The 20343-nt window shown below is 39.0% G+C and overlaps 2 protein-coding genes and 1 long non-coding RNA gene across 3 annotated transcripts; all 3 read left to right on the top strand.

The window, feature by feature from the left end:
* The first annotated feature begins 5767 nt into the window (after positions 1–5767).
* LOC122086261 lies at positions 5768–6403 on the top strand. Its single transcript, XM_042655000.1, has one exon. It carries the CDS (start codon positions 5850–5852, stop codon positions 6276–6278), a length of 429 nt encoding a protein of 142 aa, XP_042510934.1. The 5' UTR covers positions 5768–5849; the 3' UTR covers positions 6279–6403.
* Positions 6404–8780: 2377 nt separating this feature from the next.
* Positions 8781–13636, top strand: LOC122086093. The gene is made up of 2 exons (XR_006142326.1): positions 8781–9125; positions 13422–13636. It is a non-coding gene; the product is annotated as an uncharacterized LOC122086093 (long non-coding RNA).
* A 2243-nt stretch (positions 13637–15879) lies between these two features.
* LOC122085699 (caffeoylshikimate esterase-like) lies at positions 15880–17311 on the top strand. The gene has a single exon (XM_042654210.1). The coding sequence runs from the start codon at positions 16091–16093 to the stop codon at positions 17081–17083; it is 993 nt and encodes a 330-aa protein (XP_042510144.1). The 5' UTR covers positions 15880–16090; the 3' UTR covers positions 17084–17311.
* Positions 17312–20343: the final 3032 nt, after the last annotated feature.

Raw genomic sequence — 20343 nt, 5'->3', positions numbered from 1 at the left:
TCTCTCCGCTTTCAAATTTCCAATTAAAGCGATTTTACTTCTTTTAATTATAAGAAATTAAACCCACTAACTATTCAAAGAGAAATGTTCAAAGCATATGCTTATAGACTAGACATATATGCTTCCAGGCTGCTTTCGTGTTGAAGGGGAAGTCTCTCACTCTCTCCCAGTCTTTCGTTTATTGTTAATTAAAGTTACCTAATTCATTGCTGGAAAAAAAAAGGGTGCCAGGGACCATTGGAGGGTGGGGCTTGAAGTTCACCACCACAACCATGAATGCATCCTTTGAAAAAAAAAAAAAAAGGTACTTTGCAACGCCACATTACCATATGAACGATACAAGGAGCTTCATTTTATGAAAATTAAGGGTGCTTATGAGGATCTTTGGACTTACTTTCTTGGCGTGGTGTATGTGGAAATGTGTCAATAATGTGGTACATTTTCTTTCTTCTTTGAATAGTAATTCTTTTGGGTTAAGTTACTTTGAATCATAGAAAATAATACCCAGTAACCCCAAAAATAGAAGGGCTGGGGTTGCTACCTAGTTGCGTAACTAGCTACTGACCACTGTGGGGATCAGCTAAGGGAGGAGGAGACGCATATACATCCAACTAAGCAGCGTTCTTTTCCCTTTAAATAAGGAAAAAGAAATCATTGCAACAGTATTATTTTTCTTTGAATCCAGATCTACTCATGTGGTGGTAGATTCGGTTTGAAAATTTAGTGTCAATGGGAGGAGGTCGTGAGATCGAACATGTCATATGCATGTATGAGTATGTGGGTGAGTGTAGGAACAGGTAGTCATTTGCCATACTAGTGCCCAATAGGCAGCACTCAATAGGATAGTGATTTAAAAAAAAAAAAGTATTAACAGTCCCCACGCCCCATGGGACGGTGTGAGATGGGTAGGGTGGTTACCTAAAGGGGAGCCAGGAGGAACATGATTCATTTTTCTCTTACATGGGGTCCTTAAGTATTTTCTCTTCTACTCTTATCATGTGGGCCTAATATAACTATACCATTTTCTGCCCCACTATTCGTTTGAGCTTTATCATCTCCCTAATTTGCAACTTCTGTCTTTTATTAAACACAGAAGGAAGTATCATTTTGTCTCTAGTGAGAGCTGGGGAATCTCTAATGCTTGTATGTATGTAAGAGAGAGAGAGAGTAACCAATGGGGGCAAAGAGGGCTGGGCCTGGGTTAAGAATCAATGACCCTTAAACCAAGAGATTGCCCAGACTAAAATTCAGTACAATTTCACCATGTATATTTCTAACGTATTTAAGCAACCACACGACTACATACAGTCAGAGTCAGTCCATCACAGTGTTTGGACCTTAGGGCACTGCTAAGGGTATCACCCTTGGAAATATAGTTCTTCCAATGACAATCTTGCTTTTGGCATCAAGGGAACCTTACAGCGGGCCTGATGCTTCTTTAGGTTGCCCTTTAATTTCCAAAAAGCACTAGTCCCTTTGCAAAGCACTTTCAGTGAGGTTCTCATAGGCTCTCTTTGGTATAATTTCTATTTGTATTTATTAATTATTTTTTAGAAATTATTCATGACAATAAATTATGGACTACAAATGGTATTCGATCGATTGGTTAATATTTATAAAATAGATTATATCATGAAAAAATAGGTTTCAGGTTTCACCTTGAGCTTTGAGCTTCGAGCGAGAGAGATGATAAGATTTGGGGTTTTTTTATTTGAAAAGTATAAAACATACAAAAGTTACATATTTACCTTCAATTTTGAGTAGTTTAGCACAAATGCTCATTTAAGATAGCATAAAAATCAATATAAATGATTTGTTGCCACAAATCACAAATAGCTTGAGAGTAATTTATGATTTGTGATATTCTAATTTATTATAAATAAAAATAAGTGTTATAAATCATACCAAACACTTGTAAAAATTAAAATAAATACAAATAGAAATCAAGGAGCCTTAAGCTTAGGTAAAACCATTTTTTTAAAAGGGTAAATCCTAACCCAAAATAAGCCCAGCCACAGGAACAATTTATGGGGCTTAGCCAAAATGATCGCAGTTATGATTATAGATTTATTGGAATAATTCCATAACGGCAAACGGCTATCTTACTTGGATGACTTTATTTACCAATTGAGCATTTCCACCTAATAGCTTTTCGGTTGGATACTTCAATAAAACTTTTGAGCATCTAACCCATTATGATAACAAAACATCTGTATATGGTCATCCGAATGAGGGGCCACACATGTTACTTATAATGACAAAAAACACAATATCGTACAATGATAATCTCAAGGAGTTAGCGTAGCTGGTTTGGAGGGGACATGAGACTCTGCCTTAGGAAGCGAGGTCTCGTGATCAAAACTTTGCCGTCCCATAATTCCTTGGGGCCACCTGCTTGAGGTTCAATAGGGCCCAGAAGCTCCCGGTTCGTATGTGGTGCGGGGGTCTTGTACGAGCCTAGGGGGGATTTAGTCGACCTAAAGTCGGATACCCCTCCTGTCTACCAAAAAAAAAATCATGCACGGTGCCTCTGCCTGGGGTTGCGTATCCCTGTATGTGGGCGTAGGGCTCATAATTTTATTAAGAATAAAACTGATAGAAAAAAGATAAAGGGGGGACATAACCCACCTTACCCCAACCCAAGAGAGAAAATGTGTGTTATTACACATTGTTCTTCAAAATAACAATGTTAAAGGTAAAATGTATAATTAAAGCAAAATGAACATCACTATTTGCATCCTTCTCCCATGTTCTCTGAGTCATATCACAAGTTCACAACTCACTAATTATTCTGGTCCACGATCCACCATCTATGTGTCGTGCCCATAGTTTTACCATCTATGTGTCGGGCCCATAGTTTTACCATCCATGTGTTGGGCCCATAGTTTTAGTTCATGGTATCGGATCAGGTATTGATAAGTTTTGAAATCAATACCGGTATCAATACATATTGATGCATATCAAACAATCTTTCCCTCAAAGATACTGATACCAACATGGATTTTAATCATTTTAGTATTTTACCCTCTCTATATATCATATCACTAATTTGGTATCGGTCTCAGTGTGCCAGTCATTATAGCTAATCCGATATCTATTCCTAAAACCCTGGTTGGGCCTTGGATGCCCATCAATGATCAAACGTTCTGCATACGTCATCCACAAATTTAATCCAATCAAAACCTGCATGGGCCCTAAGACTACTGAAGCAGTATTACAAATAGGGAAGCTTGCATAATAATAGCTAAACCTTTGAAGCCCAATAAAGCCCAATAATGCAACAAAAAATCTGTCAAAATTTTTTAATTGAGCCCACGGATTTAAAAAAAAGAATCAGATCTGGTAAATCGATTAGAATCGAAATCGGTCGAGCCCGATCCTAATTCCTACAGTTTCAAAAATGGGCAACAAGGATTTAATTTATAGTATCGGTGACTGGCAGTACCGATACCAATATGTATCAGCCGTATCGGACTGATACTGGATCAAAACAGCAATATTAAACGAGAGAGAGAGAGAGAGAGAGAGAGTGACTCTGAAAATGAAACTGCATAGGGGGTCGGGGGGACCTGAGGAAGGATAAGGAATACTTTACTATTGGCTGGGCCTCCGCCGGAGATGCGCATTGATTTCGGCTTAGCATGCGCTTGTTCTCTACTATTGCAACCAAATCCATAATGACTTGACTTATTGGTAGAGAGTCTAGAGACTTGGGGCTCAAGACTATGTAAGATAACATATATGGGCCTCCCATTATAATTACGTCTTCTATAACATAACACATCAAACACCTTATTCATTCATTTCATTGCCTTTGCTGCTCCAAGAAGCGAAGGAAGGAGCCCATGCTCCTCTAATCATTCCCTCTTCCTCTGACGTGTTCATACATTGCTTAGTGACTTAACATTGCCATTAGTTATGTGGTCCAAAAGTTGACGAAACATTCATGAGCCTCTATGTATCTTTATTATGTTAAGCATGGATTTAGGTTTTGGTATTGTATTGATCGATATGTATTAGTATTAGTGGTGATCGATATCGCTATATAACAATGATATATCGGTTGATACGATCAAAAAGTGGGTTTTTTTTGTTTGGACTGATACGGTCATTCTACATAGGTATTGGTCGGATCCAACTCCTCTCCATAGAGCTCAGGGACAAGAGAGCGATTCTAGTGTTGAGAGGACCTGGGCATATGTCCGCAGGTCACCCTAACCCTAGGATCACTCTCTTGTCCCTGGGCTCTGTGGAGAGGAATCTTATCCCACAATTTGATTTTAGTAAAATTCAAAATGAAAGTGGCAGAAAATGATGAGAAACACAAATCTTTGGATGATTCTTGATTGTGGAAAATACAAGGTAAAACTATGACAATGAAAGTTGCACATTCGTGCATAGAGATAAATATTTCATATTGTATTTTCTTTGTGGGACAGGATTCCATAAAAGGCAAAGTAGCCCCTTGTGTCAGTTCACGAGGGCCAGTGATAGTGCACCTGAAAGCATCAACATGGGTGAAATTTTCGTCTTTCATGAGGGGCAAAACAATCATTTTGACCCCACCCTCTATGTTTGGGAGCAAGGGCCACGCCTCTACCTGCCTTTAAGATTCCTTTTCCCTTTCTTTATAAACAACAAAAAATATGGGAAAAGGTTGTTGAGCTGCTAGTGCAGGGTACGTTAGCACCTTCATGTCTATCACACCTCCTTACATGAAATGACTTCGCTCTATATATATCGTTTTGTTGCACCTCAATCGGTCACTCTCCCTTATACCACTTACTCAGAAAACCCTTTCCCATAAAATAAATAAGAATATATGATACTCTTGATTAATATATGGCTTTAATTCGTGAATAATAGGACTGAAGCATACAACACGAGAACATTTTTATATCATTGAAAATGCCTTTAGGCATTAATCTTAATGAGTACTTATTCATATTATTGCTCTATTATACCGCAAATTACTTGCCATATCCTCGTTTATGTAAGAAAATTATTTTAATGGTATTGACAAATCTCCTAGGTGGATGTGACACGTGGCAGAGTAAGCATAGTACATTTTATAATTAAAGGTATCTGTCATTAGCAGTAATCCATTTGAGCAAGAAGCAAAGAAGTTATTTCATCCTCCATTGGTGTCATCATTTATTTGTTTAGGCAATCAAGTAGAAACCCATGACTTGCTACCAAATCAGTACCAAAGTCAGATTAGAAGAAGCAATTGAGGAACCTAATCTAGCAGTAAACACTATTTCATTAACCAGTTGCCACTTACCACTAACCCTGTTGTGGATCAATTCCGATTTTTTTCAGTCAGAATCGGTATTAGTTGGTCTGAAATCGGTTTGAACCCTATAAACCCAATATGGATCGACTCTTCAGATCAGCCTTGGTTCAAAGATTCGATTCGGGTTCAGCCTATTTCAATTCTGACCGGTCGACGGAAATCTAGCTGAACCTTAGAAACCCAATACAGATTGGCTGCTCCAGATTGATCTGAATCAGGAACAAGCTCGGACGATTTGACCCATCCGATTCCAATCTTTGAAACCATGCCTTTGTCAGTTTGGCTTTTGGTTGACCTTTGATGGGGGAGGGGAATTTAGGGAAAAATTATACATAATCATTCTTCTATGGCATTTAAGATGGGGACGAAGCTACTCCCATCATTTTGTCCCTCCTTTCAAATCAGCTTTTGGCATCACGAAAATTCAAGACCAAGCAACTACCACTTCCTCAGCCCTTATAAAAACCCATCCCAAGCATCCCATGAACTCCACGATAGATTCAATTCAAGCATTACTTCCAAGTAGAGTAGAGCAGTAAATCCTCAAATTCAAATGTCGACCATCTTAGTCTTCGTCCTCTCTCTACTTACTCTTCTCTCTTTGGCTTACGCACAAGGTCGAGCACCTCATGGGCTTGTCTATGAGAACCCCACGGCACTCTCTCCAGAAGCTTTTGACTTCTTCCACCCCAATACCCAACAGCCCAACAGTCAATCAACACCTTGTGTAGAGTCTGATTGCGCTCCTATCCCTCAGTCAGCAACATTTTCCTCTGTTTCAGCTGTTGCGCAATCCACCGAAGCGCATGAAAACAATCTATCGGACACGAAGACGACCGGAAGCCGATTAAGTGCTGGTGGGATTGCTGGCATTGTCTTTGGTTTTGCATTTGCAGTGCTTTTAGCAATGGGTGTCTACTATGTAGCCATCACACGTAGATCCAACATCACTCAGGCAAACTCTGTTCGGCCTGATGCTTGATTTGATCTTGGGCTCCTTTCTTTACTTCTCCTTTTTCAATTTCTTCTTTGGTTGTTCATAATAAATGCAGATGTATCTATAGTATGTATCCTAATTATGAAATAGAGGAGCTTTTACATTGTTCATTTCCGTATAACGCAAATCCAGAGAGAAGAGAGAGAGAGAGAGAGAGAGAGAGGTGTGTGCGGGCCTCGACTTGACTAATCCCATGGGTTCATACTGATTTACAATCGTATGGAATAGATCATAGCCTTTAGCGTAGCCCCAATAAGGTAAAAGGACTTGAACTTAGAACCACAAAGTTTTTTTAAGCAAAAATCTCTTGCCAACTCAACTCAACTCAACTACCCTCTAGGGATTGGAAGAGAATCAGGGCTGTGGATTCCTACCACTTGACTTTCTTTTATCTCTTTCAAGTTCACTTAATCATGAATACCCATAAAAGATGAGAGAATAAAACACTTAATCTTGTCCCTTACATGTCAAAGAGTGAGGGACTTGTATAAATGATCATTCCTAAGACTTAGGGTTCAGTGGTAGTAGTAAAATTTTCTGTTATTGTTGTTTTCAGCTCAAAAGTACAGGACAGGAGAGCAAATTATCAGGACCTATTGGTCTGTGTTTCCTGGTCCACACCATTCATGAATGAGGGAACAAAACATAATCAGTGCTTTCAAGAGGTGTAATGATATTATTCCTCGGTGCTTGAATTCGACCATAATACCCCATGTGGTCAAATATAAGTGTTTAATCATGTCAGAGTTTTAGAACAAGGAATCGGTATTTGAATCGGATCCACTTAATTCCGATCTGATTCTGTTTAGAATCGGCTGAAATCAGTCAGGAGACTCAGGACAGAGAAAAGCAGTGTGAATAGACACTACAACATCTGGGACAGAATGAATCGGGGTATGCTCAACCGATTCCGATTCGATCGATTCACCAATCCGGTTTGGAATTTTTATAGCACTACATCCTGTTCTTATAGGATGCCCACTTTATGAGAAGTAAGAAGTGAGAAATAGGGCATACCTTGCTGAGAGCATGAGACAGGAAGAATATAAACAACACCCCATGGGGAATACACTCTTTGGTTGTGTTTCGTATACTACATTTTTGGAATAGATTGTTTGCTTAAAAAGCATTTTGGAGAGAAAAAATAGACAAGAATTGGGTTTTAAAATATATTCTAGAAAAAATCCATTACAAGAACCCATACCAAACACATGTGTTTTAGATTCAAAAGTTATTCCGGAAAATGCATTCCAAACACAGACTTAATGTATTAAATCGAATGAAAGCATGCTCACAATGTCATAAATAAGTATTATAGCTGCCATGGCCAAGAGCCGAAATTCTTCCTAGTAGCCATTCCACTAGTTCATTGCCAACTTTTTCCCACACCTAACTCTCACACATATCACGTATGTACCCTTACACATATAGCTATCCTCTGCATGCAAGCCATTGACACAATATAACATTACTTTTTTTGCTCGATTAGTACAATAAATATATTTTTTTTTCAACAAGGGTAAATTATATTATTTCACATGTGTACTAAATTTTTTTTTCTTCTATTGGCCTAGAATGTTCACCACTCCATTCTAGAGTTCACAAACCCCTGTGGGGTTTTAGTATGTTCTCCAAAATACCCTCTTGATACCCCCTACATGCATTTAAATGGCCCGTGATTTCTCATTCACCATGATTGAAGAATATCTCAGTCTATGTTTTTTTAATAATAACATAATAAGAAGTTACTTTTAAATAACTTTTGAGAATACACTCATTTATCTTTTTTCTATGTCTCTTAATACCATTTTATTTTATTGTCAAATGGTGTAGAGTACCAGGGTATGGGGGCTTGCATTGAGTTATCTGTCTACTTGAGTAGGGTACACTAGTTTTCTATATCTCTCACGGTCTCACCCATATAATAGAGAATAGAGATATGTCATTTCATTGATGGGATGAGAGAAAGAGATACAGGGAGGAGTTACCGTACACTACGCAGTTTGACAGCGTTCTTTCTCCATAAATTGCCGCGACTTCCAATAGAAAAAAGTCTATCTCGATCCATAGCCATGGCGAAGGCAAAACAATCTCGTCTAAATCACTTTGGCTACGTTTGGTAGCCAAGAGAAGAAAAGAAAAGAAAAGAAAAAAAAAATCTAAAAAAGAAAAGAGAATAAATGAAATGAAATGGTGAGAAAATAAAAAGAGTATGTATGTTTCGTAAGCAATAGAAGAAAATAAAAAAATTAAAAAAATTTTTGAATTTTAAGAGAGAGATAGACACATAAGAAATATTTGTTTGTAAGATTTTTTTTTTGGAGTAAAAGAAAACTTTACAATTTGAGGAATTTTGATTTTAAAAAACTAAATCTTCTCATAGGTGAAAAACATACAAGTGCAAAAGAAAATTCTTAACCAAGGAAAAAAATTACAAAAATATTATTTTTCCTTTTATTTTCTTTTTTTCTCTTGGCTACCAAACACAGCCTTTGCTCTTTGAATCGTTAATTGGGTTTCTCGCGTTTCGATTTTATCCATTCTTCTTGTTCTTCTGAAGTAGAGAGAGGGAGAGAGAGATGCATCTATGGCCTTCTCTGAGAATTCGAGATTCGTTCAAGTTGGATTACTTGAAGAAACTCGAATGGAATATCCATCGAATGAAAACTGAGAAGGAATCTTCAAGTAATCAGAAATTACTCGATCATGAAAAAGAAGATGATGATGGGAAAGCACAATCAGAATCTCACCCAAAGATTTTTTGGGTCCTTGGGCTTTGCCAGGAGTTCGTGATGCTCCTGTCATGCTGTTACTGTTGCTTCTGCTGTGGAGGTAACAAATCCCATTTCTGTTTCTATTAGCTTCCCATCCCCCAACCCCTTTCCCTAATCACTGCGGGAGCGACCACTGTAGGTTGTTCTTTTGGGTTTCTTTTCCCCTGATATGATTAGGCTTGTTTGTTGGCTGGATTTGGGGTGCTTTTTTTTTTTTTTTTTTGGTCAATTCCATTGCTCTTATTTTGTACCCAGTTCCTCATATATTTCTTTTCAATCTGAAGTAACTTAATTCTGCAAGCATTTGTGTTAATTGTAGCCACGTTTCTTGAAAATGGCAACTTTTAAGCATTTTGAATATTTTCTATGCCAAATGAATACTGGTAAGAGAAATTATCTCAATTCACTCCAAAAACCTAAGCTTGATGTAACCATTTGTAAGGAATTACCTGCATGGTTCGGACTTGTGGATTTTCTCCACTGAATTAGGCTGAAAGCATGATAAACCAAGTTATTATTAGAGGAAAGGTTGATAATCCCATACTTCTACAATATATCCAGATTCGATCTATGTTTAGTGGCAGATATTGCACAGTTTGCATATGTATGTCTCTTTTGGAAAATAAGGTACTCTACTTGTAGATATTTGAGATGTTACACAATTTTGTGAGCTATCTTAAGATGCGATGTTCTATGAGTATGCATGAATTGACTGGCAACATCCACAACATAGGCTATTTCTTGGTGAGGATAAGTGAATTAGCCGATTAAGTTGGGAGAAGACTTTATTGTTGTTGTTGTTGTTAATGTTGAGGGATAAGTGAATCAACTGGCATAATGAATGATTAAAGTTCACTTATCCGAAAGCCAGGTCCGAAAGCTGCAAAGATACAGCTCACAACAAAGCTGTATCGCGCGAGTCACCTCGCACTTAGTGATCAAACTACTGCGCCCCTAACAGAGTCAAGGCAACGGTGCTCTACGATCAGCTCGACAATCGGGAGAGAGTGGTCGTAGATCAACTCGACCACCGGGGGAGAGTGCTCTACGATCAGCTTACTCTCCATTGGGCTCATCCGTTGCTTGGTGGGGGATGAAAGACAAAAAAGGAAGGTTGGAGAAGCCTTCGCCCCAAGCTCTTTCACTCTAACAAGAATAGACTAGACTCTACTAGAAGTGATAAGACTAGCCTGTCTTTGCCTTCCCTTGTTGTTTAGGACGGTAAGTCTGTCTGTGTTAGGTAGGTTAGTTATAGATTCCTTCCTTCCCTGAAGTGGGTAAGTCACTCTAACGCTAATGAGACTAGAAAACAATACTTCCTTTCTTTCTTTAAAGACTTGACTCGACTAGGCTAGACTAGACAACATTGGACTTGAAAGAGGGCTTCTCTTTTGAGAGTGGGGAACCCAGGCCTCAAGTATATATATATATATATATATACCCATCCTAATCATTTTATTGGTGATTCTGTTTAATTAGAGTAACTGTTGGATTTAGGACCAAGTTTCCTAGAGTCCTTGAGAAAATCCAGGACATACATCCTGGTGATATTACTAACATTTTTGAGATGTAGTCACTTCAGTGCACAGAAGATGATTAAGTCTCATAGCTTGACTATAAACTTCTTTCTAGGTGTTATTTAAGCAGACTAATTACCTCAGGTGAACTTACCAGTAATCAGAAATATAATCAACATAAACGGTACAGGCAGAGTGAGCCTAACAAATAGAGTATGATCAGCCTTTATTTGTGTCTAATCAACTTCTTAATATCAGCACTAAATCTCTGAGACTAAGTGCAGGTGATTGTTTCAACTCATACTGAAATTTTTTTCAATCTATACACCTTCCTACTGCTGCCTTAGAACTGAAACCTTGGTTGACGTTATTCGATCCCATTAAGAAGAACATTCTTCACATCTAATTGATGTAACTGCTACTGGAGATTATAGAAGACTATAGAATGACTTTGATAGAGTTCATCTTTCGGCACTGGGGAAGTCTCCTCATAGTCTAACCCATACATTTGAGAGGTATAATACCAAGAAGTTTAGCATTATTCCTCTCTCTATGATCTCAACTGACTTACTGCATCACTGTGAAGACCCATTTGCTCAGGAAATGCAACTAACTCTCATTTCCCATTCTTTTTAAGCAAGTGCTCTCATCTCCTAAAAAATTGTCTCAAGAGCATTCTGCTTTAGACATCACTTGTTGAAGGTACAGAAAGTACCCAAATTGAGGCCGCAAAAGAACATTGAAAAGGACATTATGACTCATAAGAAACAAAGGTATAGGGTGAGTTAGTGACCTTTGTCCTTTCCCATAGGTATGGAAAGATGAAACTAGTCATCAGAAGGAAACTATGGATTTGGAGGTGAAGAGGAAGATAGATTACCTGACCTGAATCAGACTCTGACTGTCGGTGTGGTTCTTCAGCTATGGTGGTTGTATTTGGAACGCACATGAAAACATACTTCGGTAATTCTTTTGACTGAAGCTGAGGATGACTATTATCATTACCATTCCCGTCAATAGTACCACTACTACCACCACATCCCACCACTATAGGTAGCAAAAGCGTTAAAATGAGCTGGAACAAAAACAAGAAGGCATGACCTTGTCAGTACTTCCAAAAGTTTGGGTGAGGTGAAAAAACAGAGTGAACAAGGACTTCTCTCTCTCTTGTTCCTATGTGTTTGCTCCATTATTTTTCTATTTTCTGTACTGACCTTAACCTGGTGGCTTGACATTTCCTGGTCTTGGGATTGAGCAAGTTTTTGCTTCTTATGCCATCAAGGTCTCTACAAGTTTCTAGGCTTTTTTATAACATTGTGCAAACAGTAAATTGACAAAATTTGAACACCCAGGTGGGGGGGGGGGGGATGGTTTCCCCTGTGAACCACTTCAACCAGCTTCCTTTCCTGGTTTTAAAACCAAGAGTTTCAGTAAGGTGGTCCTCCGCATGGTGTAAAGAGAACTAGGCATCTTTACCACACCTAATTTATTTGAACATCCAAGACCAAGCATTTTCAGTTTGACATTGCACTAGAGGCTTCCAACATATCATATGCTTTGTTGTTGAGAACTAGTCTCTATTTGTTTCCTCTTATAATGGATGATTTAACCAAGAACATCCAAGGAGAGGTCCTGTGGTGTATGCTTTTTGCTAATGATATCGTTTTAGTGGATGATACAGTGGTAGGGGTTAATGATAAGTTGGAGTTATGGAGATCTACTTTAGAACCAAGAGGTCTTTGAGTTAAGTAGAATAAAGACAGAGTATATGGGGTATAACTTTAGTAGTTCTGGCCTTCTGGGATTGATACTGAAGTGGCGAAACTTGAGGAGAGAGATTCCACAAAGCGACTGTTTTAAATATTTGGGGTCAATTATTAATAAGGATGGTGAGACAGATGACGATGCCTCTCACAGAATTAAAATAGGATAGATGAAGTGGAGAAGCGCTTCTGGAGTGTTGTGCGATTGACGGATTCCTCTCAAACTTAAAGAAAAATTCTACAGGGCTGTTGTAAGACCGACTATGTTATATGGGGCAGAATGTTGGGTAGTCAAGAAGCGTAATATAGATAAGTTGAGTGTAGTAGAGATGCGGATGTTCAGATGGATGTACGGAAAAACTAGGAGAGATAGAGTGAGGAATCACAAGGTTAGAGCTGAGTTGGGAGTGGTCCCGATTCAGGACAAGCTGCTAGAATGCCGCTTAAGGTGGTATGGACATGTCCAGAGTAGGCTTTGGGATACTCTTGTACGGAGGAGTGATCAGATCCAGTGGGAAGGACAAAAAAGAGGTAAGGGCAGACCAAAAATGACCATTGATGAGTTGGTAAGGAATGACATGCAGAAGCTAAGTCTTGATAGTAGTATGACATCAAACAAAGTTGTTTGGAGGGCAAAGATCCATGTTGTCGATTGCATTTTGGTGGGATGGCCCAGCGGTATTACATTGCTTTTTCTTTCTTTTCTCCTTTTTTTGACAGATCCATGTAGCCGACCCTATTCAGTTGGGAAAAAGCTGAATTGTTGTTGTTGTATGGGGAAATGACACTGTCAGCATGATCAATTACGTTGCTGGACGCATCTTCATCCTTCCAGGTGACTGGGAGATTCCAGTCCAACAGGAAACAAAATGTGAACCTTTTTCCTGGTGTCTGTTTCTCTTACTGAAGCTCATGATCATTTGCACTATTTATACAACTTTTCTTTAAACCTTTCTGTTTTTGTATGGGTTTTTCCCATGAATCATTTCAAATTAAATCTCTAATAGGCTGTTGAAATTAGCTATTCCTTGAATTTGGAAGATGTTCTGAAATTGCTTGATCTCTCTCTTTCAGCATGTGTTGATCAGGAAGAGAACTAATGCTATGATCGGGAGGCATGTTCATCCTGGAATCCATTCCTAAAATATGGAAGGTTGTACCATATTCTGTACAGTTCTGGTTATTTTTATGATCTTGAATGTTGCCATTTTGAACTTTGAATTACCTGGTCTCTAACAAGACAATGTAGATTAAAAAGAAAAGTAATCAAATTTAATCCAATTACTTTATGGGATTTCTCTTTGACATTGAGGAGAACAAAATGAAGTAACGGCCAGTAACTTTTGTGCTTCAAGCATTTTTCACATATGGATATTCCAGTACAAGCTTGTTCACTTCTTCCACCAACCACAGCTCTTTACCTATAATCAGGGGATCGTCAATCTGTATTCTCATCTTGATCAAACGATTGATACCATCCAGGCAAGTATATTTTCTGCTTTACTAGTACAAACACTTAAATTCATGTGTGAGATCGATCTCAAATAAGTGGGATGATGATGACTGTCCTAGTGAATTTATATCTTCTTTTTTTTTTTTTTGGTAGGGGAGGGTGTTGGGTACTAGCTTATTTTCAGAGTTTGTTAGGTTTTGCCGAAGCGGAGGCTTTTGTAGCTGGGACCTGGGTTGGATTTAGGATTGCTTATGTGGGGCTTACGAGGGTTGGTTGGAGAGATTAGAATAATGGTGGTTTGAATTGAAGAATTGAGATCCTGTTCTCGTACGGTCTATGATTGACACTTGGATTCCACTAAGATAGGGCGATCTAATGCATTGAAGAGAGTTACTTGATAGAATCCATGTGTCAATCACAGGCCTATACGAGAATTTGATCCAGACTCACGTCTCAATAGTACTTGATGAATGGAGAGTTGATTTGTTAATTGACATGTTTGATTGTGTATGCTAACAAGCCCCAAAGGGCAACAATTGCAAAACAATATTTAGGTAACGAGGATACCCAAAGAGTCTTAAATGGGTAATCAACAGCCCATTAAGAAATAGATTCTCTGCCCCGTATACATAACGGAAACAATAAATATCAAACCTTGTTTGAAGGATCTTTATGCTTTTTAGTTGGAACTTAAGCGGATGAGCCGAAAATGATGTGAACAACCAATACGAAAATTGCAGGCTCTAAACCTCTTAACACAGTATCCACATGACAAATGAAAAATGTGTGATGGTTTCCATTTTGGTTTTCCTCTTTACATGAATTTCTGGTGAAACGGTTACTAAGATTGTCACATTGGATGAAATTCCTAGAAAAGAAGAGGATTCATTTTCATGGATTGGTCCTCTTGTGAAAAGATTTTGTCGCCATTATTTGGGATGGAGAGATATACGCAAGGAGTGTTGATGTACACTACGCTTACAGGCAAAAAAAACCACTCCCTTTATTTTTTAAATTGATGCACCAATCAATACTGTGTTTAACCGCAAAAAGTGATTCAGTCAAGAGTTCAGACTGATTGTATCAGAGGGATATGGGTCGATATGATTCGCTATTAGTATAGGTCTCAGTCGATACCCTTACCATTATCGATAAATAAAACTTTGAATACAATTGAGCATAAACATATAGACAGATGTAAACAAATTGGATATAACACTATTTGCATTTCCTAATGGATCTTGATAGTTTTCGAAAATCAATTATTCAAATATGTATTCTCTTGAACGGATAGAAACATGAATCAAATACAAATTTTTGATCATTCATTTATGTCTTTAGTTATTTGATTGAGTGGAGGAGAATTAGGAAAGATGAAAACTCAATAGGAGTTAATATTGAAGGACTGAAGCCACTACCCGAAAGATCCTCTTTAAAATTACATTGATATCCTCATAAATAATTTTTTTATCTATTTAATTTCATCAACATATGCATAATGTTTATAATTTTATTTTTTAAATACAAATTGTCTAAACAGATACGTACGAGAATCTAATACGAATTGTCTTCTACCATTTACATCCTTATGCAATGATATTTTCATGTTTTCATGAGTCCAATCCTAAAAGCATCCCTTTAAAAAAAAATAATAATAATAAAAATAAAAATAAAAAATAAAAATAAAAATTCAAAAGCATCTTTTAGATGTATTTTTTTATTGGCCATGGGAGAGGCGTGGAAAAACGGACATCATTCTCAGCCCTACGATGGGACATCCTTCCCTTGTATATCAGCCGTCGAAGCTCTTTGTCGCTAAAAATTGACATAGTTCCACGTGATGAGTCATTTTACCCGAAAAACAAAAAAACAAAAAATCCACGTGATGGGTCATAAATGAGATTCAAAAATAGGGTTAATTCGATTTTAATTAATACCCTTTGATTCCTCCCATGAACAGGTCATTGGCAACTGCTCACAGCTCACTCTGTTTCTTCTTTTTTTAATTATTTTTAATGCCACAAAGTCAAGTCAAGTAGACAGTATTATTTCTTTTGATAAGGACGTTTCGGGAAAACCAAAGCGGACGGAATGCGGACGTGACTCCCATGCTCTCACCATTTAACACTCATATAAGGTTGAGAAAAGAGAGGAACCAAATTGAATCTCTCTCTCTCTCGCTCTCTCTCTCTCTCTCTCTCTCGGCATCACAGGGACTCTGCGCTTCTCCTACTTCTCCGGAGGCATCAGGAATCAGGCATCGTTGTTGTGGCAAAACGAATCAGGGTTGATGGAGAAAGAGAAGGTGGTTCCCCGGCACCCGATTGGCGACGCAAATGAGAAGAGCCCCTTTGGGACGCTATCGGCGGAGGAATTTTACGAACGCCACTCCGTATCTCACTCCTCTGAGTACATCACCAACGCCAGAGGCATGAAGCTCTTCACCCAGTCCTGGATCCCTCTCCCACCTAACGACATCTTGGGCATCGTCGCCGTCGTCCACGGTTACACAGGCGAGACAAGCTGGTTCGTACAGCTCACCGCCATCCTCCTCGCCAAATCAGGCTTCGCCACCTGTGCTATTGACCACCAGGGCCATGGTTTCTCTGAAGGACTCCAGAACCACATCCCCGACATCAATCCCGTCGTCGACGACTGCATCTCCTACTTTGACTCCTTCAGGGCTCAGTACGAACCCTCTCTCCCTTCTTTCCTCTACGCCGAATCCCTAGGTGGGGCCATCGCTCTCCTCATCCACCTCCGCGGCAAGCAACCCGACAGCAGCAGCAAGCCCTGGGACGGTGTTGTGCTAAACGGCGCTATGTGCGGAGTGAGCGATAAGATCAAGCCTCCATGGCCTCTGGAGCACGTGCTGTCGTTGGTGGCTGCTGTGGCCCCGACGTGGCAGATGGTCCCTACCAAAGGGAACATCGTGGAGGTATCGTTCAAGGAGGAGTGGAAGAGAAAGCTCGGGATGGCCTCTCCGAGGCGGAGCACGGCAAAACCGCGGGCGGCAACTGCGCGGGAGCTGCTCAGGGTGTCGAGGGAGCTTCAAGGTAGGTTCGAGGAGGTAGATCTGCCGATGCTCATCGTACACGGTGAGGAAGACGTGCTGTGCGACCCGGCCTGCGCCGAGGAGCTTTGTCGACGCGCCGCCAGCAAGGACAAGACGATTCGGATGTACCCTGGCATGTTACACCAGATCATCGGTGAACCCCAGGAGAACGTTGATTTGGTGTTCGGCGAGGTAGTCAACTGGCTCCGAACCCGTGCCGGACGCTAGGCAGCAGCATCAGTCGCCGCCTGATGAATAACAACGACATCGTCGAGCGCCGCCTACCCAGCGGTGTTGTAGGAATCGACGGCTCGGATGGATCGAAGCCTTAAATAGGAAACAGGAGACCCAAAATGTATGGGATCATTTTAATTTGTGTTCAAACTTCCTTTCCTCTGTATTTTCCCTTCCCTGTATAACACAGGAAAAAAAAAAAGTATTTTCTCTTCCCCAAAACACATCTCCATGAATGTAACCCCCACAACCCCCCCCCCCCCCCCCCAAACACAAAACCCCCAAAAAATAATCTTATAGGGCTAGAGATGAAGATTATCTGACTCATTCTTAAAATAAGAATAAAATATTGTATATGTTAATCAATTTTTCCACCTCATCAGGTCTAGAAAGGGTTTTTTTGTTTGTCTTGGGCCGGGGGGGGGCGCAGGGGGAGGGGGGAGGGGGGAGGGGTGCGTGGGGGGGTGTGGTGTAGAGGTCAAGAAAGTTTATATGCCACATAATAGATTTGGGAAGAGGATAGAATTGAAATTTTGTGCGTGGGTGGTTCCAATGTTTGTTTGCCAGAATTGATGTTACGGTATCAAAGAAAATGAGATAAAAGATGGGTTTTGCTTAGTGTAATCATGGTTAGATATATCAAATCTATAATCACGATGGAGGTAGATTAGGACAATATAAGCTTAAATGGTAACTGTTATATCACCATCATAATGATCCTTAATCATTAATCTTATATGCAAAACCCTTTTTTTACACCAAGAACAACATATCACCAATGGAGAAGCCATTTTTCCTTCTCTATGGGTGCAGGAAAATTTGGTGGGCGTACCAGGTGCACGAAGTTCCAACATGTGCGAGGTTCAAGGGGTGAGAATTATGCAGCCTTGCGAATGTCGAGAGGCTGTTTCAAAGGCCAGGAAAACAAAAGGATAGCATGATTTGGGGCTGAGCTCTCTTAAACAATAAATCGTGACAAGTTGCATATCTATACACATCCATAGCAGGCACATCTGATGAGGGGGAAGGGGAATTAATACACAGTCAAGTGTTATAATAGTATGGTAGAGGATAGAAAAGAGAAGGACATGGGGGGAATCAATGAGAGGCCAAAGGAGGGTCTACCAACCGGCACAGTTCAGATCCCATTGTCTGATATACTGTTTTGTAACAAAGCCAATCCATTTGAGATTACTTCCCAAATATAAGCTCCTCCATCTGCAACAAAATTAAATTTCATATCATTGTATAGCTTAATAACCACACCCAATAAATAAGGCAGCTAGCAGTCAACACCAGCTTCATAATTATTTTGCATAGAGGGTTGTCCTTGTTCCTAAGTGGAATCTATCCTACCCACAACTGTGGTGGCATCTTGTGGAATGGATTATGGATCTAGAGTACATTCTTAAACCCAATTCTTCTCTATTTTTTTGATTTTGGAATACGTTCTAAACTCAAGATCTATTTCTAGAATGCATATAAAACACAGACTTAATATAGTAATGAGCTTCTAATAATCTCTTCAAATAAAAGCAAATCCTAAACAACTTCTGAACCAAGGATATAAATTTCTGCAGGATGTCTATGACATTCTCCATTTGCAATGTGCTTACTCCAGGTACAGTCCTAACTCCTAACAAAGCAGGCCCATTGGAAGCAGAGGTATGGTCCTATACGGTGGCCCTTTACCAAGTCAGGCCCTAATTACATTCAAGAACAAGAATCTAACTGTTTCCATGCCTCTCAGTAGGATAGGTATCGGATCGTTTGAGATCGGACTGGATCAGACAGAGTTACCCTTTTTTTCTTAATCGTAAAGACCTTTTTTACCCTAGATCGTACCAGTGATTTGGAATAGGATTGGTCTCAATTCGAATCCAAGATTTTGACTGATCTAACCTGATTTTTAAAACTATAATTAACGGTTTTTGAATTCTAGGATAGAGGTGGTAAACTTCACCATGCGGTGAATAAAATTTTTGTCCTAATAAAAATGTCTGAACCTGAAGAAAAGTTGAAAGTTTTCTTTTGAAAGAAATTGACAGTCAAATATGTCGGCTTGACACTATACAAAGTCAATTCTTGCCTTGAAGAATCTGATTCAATGAATTAAGACAGGGAAGCCCTTCACCATGGGGGAAGAGAAAAAAAAAAAAAAGACCCAATTCTTCATTTGAAGTATGATTGAGGTAAATTAATATTTTGGATAGCGTGGAACTCTTAAAATCTACATTTGGGTGAAGCATTAGAGATTTTTCTCATTTGATCTTATTTTCTATGTTTTTAAAGCATGAGTGGTTTAGGAGAATCTTTCATGCCACACCAATCACGGTACAAAAAGTAGATTGATTCGGTAGGTTCACATGATGTTTAAGGAGAGAGAATATCGGCACAGGCCCACGGCTCACCATGTGAGGAGTGAGAAGCAATCCCATGCTGCCTACATAGAGATCTTTCTCATATTTTAAACGCAGAATTAATTTATGTCGGGAAGAATAGTGTACAATGTACAATTGCACTTTTTAAGTCTACCTCCCTCCTCTCCAACCGGGACAAAGGGACAAAAATGTTATTTCATAAAAGGAGAAAAGAGATAAACAAAGAGAGACGTTAATATAAACAACACTCTCAAATAGAAAACATTATCCCTTCATAGAATTTAAGTTGCATTTGATGTTTTGTGTTGAAATCAGAATTTTTTGTTTGTCTTAAAAAGCCGTTTTTACCTAAAAATGGTGTTTGATAAACTTGTTTAAGAAACAGGTAATAAGACCATATGCAACTTTGAACTGAATTGTGCCAATGATTTCACTGACTTCAGATCCACCCCAAAGAACAATGGCTATTTAGTTGTTTCATAATTTCAAGTACTTTATTATTTGAAATATTCAAGTCAGAGAAAACGAGAGGTGATGAATACATTTTCTATAATGTTTCAAAGTAAAGTTATAACAAAAAAAAAAGAAGAACGTTTCTCAGATAACAAAACACAGTTAACCATGTTCCAACATTTTTGTTTTTTCTTTCTTTTTGCCGTTCATTTCACTAAAATGAAAAATAAATCGTCTATGGAAAGTTCCATTTTTATATTGCATAAAATGAAAAATACCAAAAACATCCTAATAGATGGCTATCAAACTCAGCGTTAGAGACATGGGTGGACCCTAGGTCACACTATGATTGTGGAGGCTAGGATTGGAACCCTAGCTCCTCTTATCAGGGTACATATATATAATCTCTATGGAGAGTTC

Source organism: Macadamia integrifolia, chromosome 8 (assembly GCF_013358625.1).
Source record: "Macadamia integrifolia cultivar HAES 741 chromosome 8, SCU_Mint_v3, whole genome shotgun sequence".
Lineage (NCBI taxonomy): Eukaryota > Viridiplantae > Streptophyta > Magnoliopsida > Proteales > Proteaceae > Macadamia > Macadamia integrifolia.
Note: the sequence above shows the minus strand (reverse complement) of the source record. Positions and strands in the feature narration are given on the sequence as shown.

Excerpts from the sequence above, each read along its gene's own strand:
- LOC122085699 (XM_042654210.1), top strand. The coding sequence starts at position 16,091 with ATGGAGAAAGAGAAGGTGGTTCCCCGGCACCCGATTGGCGACGCAAAT.
- LOC122086261 (XM_042655000.1), top strand. The coding sequence starts at position 5,850 with ATGTCGACCATCTTAGTCTTCGTCCTCTCTCTACTTACTCTTCTCTCT.